The sequence below is a fragment of the Meles meles genome, chromosome 19 (assembly GCF_922984935.1).
Source record: "Meles meles chromosome 19, mMelMel3.1 paternal haplotype, whole genome shotgun sequence".
NCBI lineage: Eukaryota > Metazoa > Chordata > Mammalia > Carnivora > Mustelidae > Meles > Meles meles.
Window position 1 is genome coordinate 42,862,329 of NC_060084.1, and position 8,408 is coordinate 42,870,736.

At 57.9% G+C, this 8,408-nt stretch overlaps 1 protein-coding gene across 1 annotated transcript; it reads left to right on the top strand.

The window, feature by feature from the left end:
• Positions 1 to 273: 273 nt before the first annotated feature.
• On the top strand, positions 274 to 7,393 carry LRFN3 (leucine rich repeat and fibronectin type III domain containing 3). The gene is made up of 3 exons (XM_045988726.1): positions 274 to 1,378; positions 2,702 to 4,132; positions 6,192 to 7,393. The coding sequence occupies exons 2-3, from the start codon at positions 2,718 to 2,720 to the stop codon at positions 6,655 to 6,657; spliced, it is 1,881 nt and encodes a 626-aa protein (XP_045844682.1). The 5' UTR covers positions 274 to 1,378; positions 2,702 to 2,717; the 3' UTR covers positions 6,658 to 7,393.
• Positions 7,394 to 8,408: the final 1,015 nt, after the last annotated feature.

Sequence of the window (8,408 nt, forward strand, 5' to 3'; positions counted from 1 at the left end):
AAACCTGCCCATCTTTTGTCTCTCTCTCAATCTGTGTGTCTCTTTGTCTCAGTCTCTGGGTCTCTCTCTGGGTCCCTCCGTATCCAAGGATTTTTTTTTTTTTTTTTCTCGCTCCCAAGGAACGCCAGGGCGACTCCATGGGAGATGGGGCCCGGACGCGCGCCTTTGAGAGATGGGGGCTGCCTACACCTTTAAGCACGGGCACGCGCGGGGCCTGCGCCTTTAAGCGCGGGCGCGCGCGAGGCCCTGGGTTCCCGGCGAGGAGGCCGCGGGAGCGCCCGGACCCGGCCCGCCTGCCCGGCCCCCGCCCGGCCCCCGCCCCGGCCCCGGCGGGGGAGGGGTCTCTGAGCGCGGCCCCTCCCCCCTGCGCCCCAACCTGCGCTGCGGTGTCTCCACCCCGCATGTCCCCGTCTGTCTGTCCGTCCTCGCCCAGGCCTCGCCCCACCCCGGCCCCAGGGGCTGCCTTGCCACCACCCCCCCACCGCATTCGCTCCCCTCCCTCCGGGCCAGTACCCGCCGAGGCCAGGGAGGCAAGCTGGGACCAAGCGGCCCCAAACCCAGGGCCCACACCCCGACATCAGTGGCCTGCACCCCGAGATTGGATCCAGAGATCTGGAAACCTGAGCCTGAGACCTTGATCTGGGGCTGGGACCCCAAGACCTGGCGCCTGAACACCTACTATCTGGGGCTGGAATTTCAACATCAGACTTGGAACCCCAAGATATGGACCTCCAAATTTGGAAACTGAACCTCAAGATTTCTCATCTAAAGCCCCGAATCTGGAACTGAACTCTGAATCCTGTGCCTGGGACCTTGAAATCTGGGACCAGATTCCCATATCTATACTCTGGAAACCCCTATTTGGAACCCAAACCCTGAGATTTAGGCCTCAAATTCCAAGATCTGAACCCTGGCATTCCAAGGGGCCTAAGCCTGTGCTAGAGCCTGAAGTCCTTGCTGCAAACCCGAATGCTGAAATTGAGGGCTAGAGACCTCCAAATCTTGATTTGGCACCCCAGTTCTGAACCTGGCACCCTAGTATCGGATCCCAGGACTGGGCTTGAGACTGACACCTAAACTCTCCATTTGGCTGTTTAGCATCCCAAAACCAGAGCTAAGAGACACTGGCTCTGACCAACCTGAACTGGAGCCTGGGTCTCTAAAATTGGTTCCTAGAGGCCAAATATTTAGAGATCTAGGACCCCAAGTATCAAGGTCTAGAGACTCCATGGCCACAGATCTGGGCTGAGACACAACACAGTCCCTCTACAGAGGCCTTGGGAACAGAGAAGGCATGACCAGGCCCCCCCACCAGAGCCCTGACTCCTGACCCCTTGGAGCTTGAGGACTCTGCTCCCTGGGGTGGCTTCCAGCTCAGGTAAGGCTATTGGGCGGGGGGGGGGGGGGGGGGGTCTTGGGAGGAACTTTGGGGCTGAGGGTAGAGGGAAGTGAGGACTAGGTCTCCCTGGGCACCCTTGGGGTTTCCCCAGGAAACAGATATCCCATCACCCCTCCTCCAAGGGTTTGCCCCCATCTCCTGCTGGGCCTCATATACTCTCTGGATATTGATTTGACCAGCACTGGCCCTCTCTGACCGCCTCTTCCCCAGTTTATGGCACCTCCAGGTCTCTGATCTCGCACTCTGTTCTCCAGTTTCTTCCCACCATCTGTCTCATCTGATCATCTTCAGACGCCTATCCTGGCCAGCGCTCCCCTCGCTGACCATCCCTGTTCCTCACTCCTCACTGTTCATCTTTGACACTTCTATCCACTGCTGCTGTCTCAGGCCACCTCTGTCTGCTTCTTCACTCACTGACCGTCTTTGGCATCTCTGTCCACCATGCCTCTCTCTAATCATCTTTCACTTGCTCTCTTGCACTTGTCCATCCCTGACTCTGAGCCTTGGCCTGTCTCTGACCATTCTTTGCCATTGCTCTCACCCTCCTCCCACCGCCTGTCCCAACAGCCACTCTGCAACCCTTACTGACCACCTCTCCTCTCTCTGTCTCTCTAGAGCACTGGAGTTCTTTCATCATCTCTAGTATCTCTGTCTGCCTTTCCTCTCTCTGATGACCTCTCCTCGCACCCACCATCCTACCAGCTATCCTCATCTCCAGCTGTCTCTGACATGTCTGCCCATTCCTCCTCTATCTGACTACCTCTCTGGCTCTTGACCATTTCTGACCATCTTTTTGACCATGTGTCTTAGATCTGAGCACCCTGACCATGTCTCCTCCTTTGTCCACCTCTGCTCTTCTTGGCCATCTCTAACCACCTCCCTTCTCTGGTCATGTTTGACTACTTATAGTCATTCCTACCACCTTGACCACCTCTTCTCTCTGGCTGTCTTTGACCATGTCTTTGACCACGTTTCAAGCCCTCTGGCTTCCCTTCTATCCACTCTGATCAACCCTCTCATTCTCTGTCTCTGACCATCTCTAATGACCTCTCTTTCCTCTGACTGTCTTTGTTCGTGTCTGCTCCCTCTGACCCTCCATGACATATCCCTCTGAGTCTTTGACCATCTCCTTTGGCTTTTGATGGGTCTGACCACTCCTGCTCCTCTGCCTGACCCTCTTTGACCCAACTGTTTGGTTTCCAGCCCACTGTGACCTTCTCTAGGGTCTTGAACCACCCCAATGGCCTTTGGCACCCCTCTTCTGGCCTCAGTCTGCCCTAATGCCTCCCTTCTCCCCTGTAGGCCGCCCCTGCCCGCAATGGCCGTCCTCCCACTGCTCCTCTGCCTGCTGCCGCTGGCCCCTGCCTCGTCTCCATCGCAGCCAGCCACACCCAGCCCGTGTCCCCGCCGCTGCCGTTGCCAGACGCAGTCCTTGCCCCTCAGCGTGCTGTGCCCGGGGGCAGGCCTTCTGTTCGTTCCCCCCTCGCTGGACCGCCGGGCCGCCGAGCTGCGCCTGGCGGACAACTTCATCGCGGCCGTGCGCCGCCGCGACCTGGCCAACATGACCGGCCTGCTGCATCTGAGCTTGTCACGGAACACCATCCGCCATGTGGCCGTGGGTGCCTTCGCGGACCTGCGCGCCCTGCGGGCCCTGCACCTGGATGGAAACCGGCTGACCTCGCTGGGCGAGGGTCAGCTGCGCGGCCTGGTCAATTTGCGCCATCTCATCCTTAGCAACAACCAGCTGGCGGCCCTGGCCGCTGGTGCCCTGGATGACTGTGCCGAGACGCTCGAGGACCTGGACCTCTCCTACAACAACCTGGAGCAGCTGCCCTGGGAGGCCTTGGGTCGCCTGGGCAACGTCAACACATTGGGCCTCGACCACAACCTGCTGGCGTCCGTGCCCGCCGGCGCCTTCTCCCGCCTGCACAAGTTGGCACGGCTGGACATGACCTCCAATCGCCTGACCACCATCCCACCCGACCCGCTGTTCTCCCGCCTGCCGCTGCTGGCCAGGCCCCGCGGCTCCCCTGCCTCTGCCCTGGTGCTGGCCTTCGGCGGAAACCCGCTGCACTGCAACTGTGAGCTGGTGTGGCTGCGGCGCCTGGCCCGGGAGGACGACCTGGAGGCCTGCGCATCCCCGCCTGCACTGGGTGGCCGCTACTTCTGGGCTGTGGGTGAGGAGGAATTCGTGTGTGAGCCCCCCGTGGTGACTCACCGCTCACCGCCTCTGGCGGTGCCCGCAGGCCGACCAGCTGCTCTGCGCTGCCGGGCAGTGGGGGACCCCGAGCCCCACGTGCGCTGGGTGTCACCCCAGGGCCGGCTGGTGGGCAACTCGAGCCGTGCCCGTGCCTTCCCTAATGGGACGTTGGAGCTGCTGGTCACCGAGCCGGGCGACGGGGGTATTTTCACTTGCATTGCGGCTAATGCAGCCGGTGAGGCCACCGCTGCTGTTGAGCTGACCGTGGGTCCCCCACCACCTCCCCAGCTAGCCAACAGCACCAGCTGTGACCCCCCGCGGGACGGGGATCCTGATGCCCTCACCCCGCCCTCTGCCGCCTCTGCCTCCGCCAAGGCAGCTGACCCTGGGCCCCCTACCGACCGCGGGGTCCAGGTGACTGAGCATGGGGCCACAGCCGCTCTTGTCCAGTGGCCGGATCAGCGGCCCATCCCAGGCATCCGCATGTACCAGATCCAGTACAACAGCTCAGCCGACGACATCCTCGTCTACAGGTGCACAGCCCAGCAGTGGGCAGCGTGGGTGGCAGAAGGAGGTGGGGGGAGGGTTGGAGATACATCTGTTGACACCCCAGGCTGCAACGCAGCTGAGAAATGAGGCCGAAATGATTACAAAGGAAATCAGACAGCGAAGTAAAAGAAATCAGGCAGAGAAGGTAAAAGAAATCCAGCATAAAAAGAAACAATGCAGATAAAAAGATAAAAAGAAACAAGGCAGCAAAAGTCAATGGTAACAGATACAAAAAAGAAATGAGGCAGCAAGAGTAAAAAGTAATCAGGCCAGAAGAATAGAAAGTTAATTGTGGGGAGGGGGACAAGGTTGGAGAGGTACAAACACATTGAATAAAAAGGTAAAGAGGAACTGGGTGTTTCCAGAGGACAGGACTAGATAGAAGCCAAGCTGTAAGATGAAAAGGAGATCAACTAGGAAGGTACAGAGTTCATGGGGAAAATGAAATGAGGGAGGCGGCAGAACAGAGATCAGGGTTTGGGTCTGTGCAGTGTGAACTGCTCCAGATGTTAGAGTTCCAATACAGTGACATCTCCATTTTTTATTTTCTAAATCAAATTCAACCTAGTTCATGCTCCACCTGCTAGGTGAAAGGGAACATTCAATTTGCCCAGTGTTGGGAACTCCCTTCTCTATGTAATTGTGGCAAGCAACAGAAGAAACTCGGGGGCTTATGCGTACATGGATCAGGACATCTCCTTCCCCGGAGCTGGCGAGCATTTGGAACATCTGCTGTGGCCGGCCCCATGTGGTCAGGAGTGGTCGCTCTAACCCAGTTGCTGCTGACACTTCTCACCCTTCTACCCTTGCATGGCTGGCTGTAGGTGGTTCCCTCTTCTCACTGCCAGGCTGGGCAAAGGGTACAGTCCCTGAGGCCTGGCTGCAAAGGGCCAGACTCCCAATGCCTGGGGTGTGCATGTTATAAACCCAGGACCTGGGTCCCCTTTCCTTCCCCAGGGGCCCACATCTCAAGAGGTCTTCATCTGATTTCCTTTACAGCCCTGGAAATCTAGCAAGCTTATTCTGTTCCCTCTCTCGGATGGCCATACTGCCTGGAGGGGGGAGTCTGCTCCATGGAGGACCCACACCTAGAAATCCCACAAATCCTGTCCACCTTGCCTGGCAGGGGGTGAGACAAATGCTCTCTTAGATAGTCACCCTCTCAGAGACAATCACCTGTAACTCCCTCATTAAAGCAGTTTAGGAATAAGACCGATTGTAAAACAAGTTAAATCCCCAACAGGGTGCTCTGCTGCCAAAGGAAGGAAAGTAGAACTGGGTGCTAGGGATAAAAGGAAATGGGAAAGGTAAGGATAAAAACCAGCAACAGAGATAAAAAGGGAATTGAGAGCCGGGGCTGGAAGAAATAAGGCAACAGGGAGAAAAAGAAAGCTGTGATGGCTGAAGTATGTCAGTTTCATGAGAACAGAGAGGGCTCGCTGAAAGCAGGGATACATACAATAATGATAATACGGCAGTGGGGCTAGGGGACATTCGTTGGCAGGTTAGAAGACAGGCATCAGCAGTGTGCGGGAATCGGGCGGTTAGATGAGAGAATTCTAGCTGGATGCTGGAGAAACGTGGGGCAGCTTGAAAAGGGAAATTAGGCCCCAGGTGGAGGCAAGGCTGACCAGGGGAATCTGGGGAAACCTGGAAAGTTGAGCAAGGGTCTAGAGGGAGACGGAGAGCTGGGATTGGAGGGCAAGTTGCACCGTAGGGAAGCGGGGCAGTGAGGCTGCCCTGAACCCAGAGAACGGAGGAACAGTGGGCAGTGTCCCCAGAGGGAATCTGGGTACTGTGGCTAGAGGGAGATTAAACGGGGATTTGAGCGGCAAGCGCCAGGAACCTAAGAGGACCCGTGAGTTATCAGTCAGGAGGTTGACTGGGTATTAGACCGAAGGGAATTTGAGTCGTGATGGGAAGGAACTTGGGCTACCAGGGGGCTGGAGGGAATGGGCCAGACAGGAGGGGTTGCGGCACGGTGCAGGGTGGGTGCTGGGCAGCCAGAGCAGAGACCTGACCCCCACCTGCCTGTCCCTCCAGGATGATTCCCGCCGACAGCCGCTCCTTCTTGTTATCGGACCTGGCGTCGGGCCGCACCTACGATCTGTGCGTGCTGGCAGTGTACGAGGACAGCGCCACGGGGTTGACCGCCACGCGGCCCGTGGGCTGCGCCCGCTTCTCCACTGAGCCAGCGCTGCGGCCGTGCGGGTCCCCACACGCACCCTTCCTGGGCGGCACCATGATCATCGCCCTCGGTGGAGTCATCGTGGCCTCGGTACTGGTCTTCATCTTCGTGCTGCTTATGCGCTACAAGGTGCACGGCGGCCAGCCACCCGGCAAGGCCAAGGCACCCGCACCGGTCAGCAGCGTTTGTTCGCAGACCAACGGCGCCCTGGGCCCCACACCGGCCCCGCCCGCCCCTGAGCCCGCCGCGCCCAGGGCCCACACCGTGGTCCAGCTGGACTGTGAGCCCTGGAGGCCCAGCCACGAACCCACGGGACCCTAGCCTCACGCCCACCTCTACGGCCCTTCTGGCCCCAGGGGTGGGAGGAGCCAGGCACACTGTGGGACCTGGCCTCAGACTCACCAAATTGCTCACGGTTTTTAAAACTCTGATGGGGAGGGTGTCGGGGGCACCGGGGCACAACAAGAAAGTCCTATTTTTCTAAGCTGGGGCCTAGGCCCTTGCCCTTGTCTCTGTCTGTGGGGGCTGGGGGGGATCATGCAGGGGTCTGGAGTTGGGAATGCCTCCTCTGGGGAGAGACCCCCCCATCCCCCAACCCTGGTCTGTCTGAGGTTCCTGAATGAGGCTGAGGATGGCCATTCATTCATTAACAGAATTCCATGAGCGTACCCCCTGGGCATGCCCTCTCCTGAGTGACGCTGCCATGAACCAGGTGGCCCTAAGCCCTGCTCAGACAGTGACAGTCCAGAGTGAGCAGAGATGTGGTGATGAGGGAGACTTAGGGGATAGCGTGAGCCCAGGAAAGGTGCCTGGCTCAACCTAGGGTGTAGTGAGGGAGGCTTCCTGGAGGAAAGACAAGATCTGAGCCTGACATCAGAAGGAGATAATTGGGCAAGGAGCAAAGGGAAAGCTGTTCCAGGCAGAGGGCCCAGCACAAGCAAGGACTGAGTAAATGCCAGACACTGGGGAGTATTGTGGTAGAGGTAAGGCAGGAGGGGTAAGGAGGGTACCGGACCTCCAGGCTGAGGAATTCAGACTCTGGCCTGATGCTACTGGGGAGCCATAGAGGATTCTATGCGGGAGGGGGGGCGGGGGGGGGGAACAGGGTCAGGAATGGGCTTTAGGAAGTTCTTTCTAGCTGTCATGAAGAGGTGCACCAGAGGGCAAGACTGAAGCTGGGAGTGTGGGGGAAGCCAAGGCAGGGACCCAAGTGGTTAAGGACAAGACTGGACAGGGGTAGGGCTAGGAGAAAGGAGTAGGGGGTAAGTGAGACAGGAAGCTGAATGGACAGGTTATGGAGGTGAAGGGCTATGGGGGAGGAAGGTAACAAGGTGAAGCCCAGGTCTCTGGCCAAGGGAGGGAGCCACCTGATACAGAACCAGGAAGAAGGTACAGATTTGGGGAATATGCTGAGGCCAGTGGGGGACGGGTGAATGTGGGGGGCCCAGAAGACATCCACGGGGTGGTGGCCAGGAGGCCTCAGGGCCCTGGTCTGAGGTTGGAGCTGGAGACCGAAAAGGCTATGTTAGCAGAGACGGGGAATGAGGCCACTGAGGTGATGAGACAGCCTCTGGGACTTTCCATATTTAAGGGACAGGCAAAGAGAAACCTGGCAAAGACTACTAAATAGAAGCAGTAGAGGGAGGGACAGAGTGAAGCAAACCAGACAAGTCAGACCCAAGTGACTATTGTGTTTAGTTATGTCAGGCCATGGTGACCTCAGTAGAATGGTGTTAGGGGATTGGTTGGGCAGGGGCCAGATTCTGCTGATTTGAGAATAGGAAGTCAGAAAGTATAGTTAGGGAACGTAGTCCCTGTGATTCTGTGGACCTAGGGCCTGGATCATCTGGACCTGTCAGCCCTGTGTCTCTGTAGGGCTGGTTCTCACTCTGTCTTGGACTGCCTTAGGCTCCCTCAGACACCAGACCTAGAGGTTTGGAAGACCAAACCCTGGGTCTTGGTAACACCGCACCTCATTGGAGATCCAGGAATGGGATAGGCAGTAAGAGGAACAGGCCCCAGTCCTCCTTTGGAGGTAGGTCCAGAGGCAGAGAAAATAGTGGTAGGGGAGA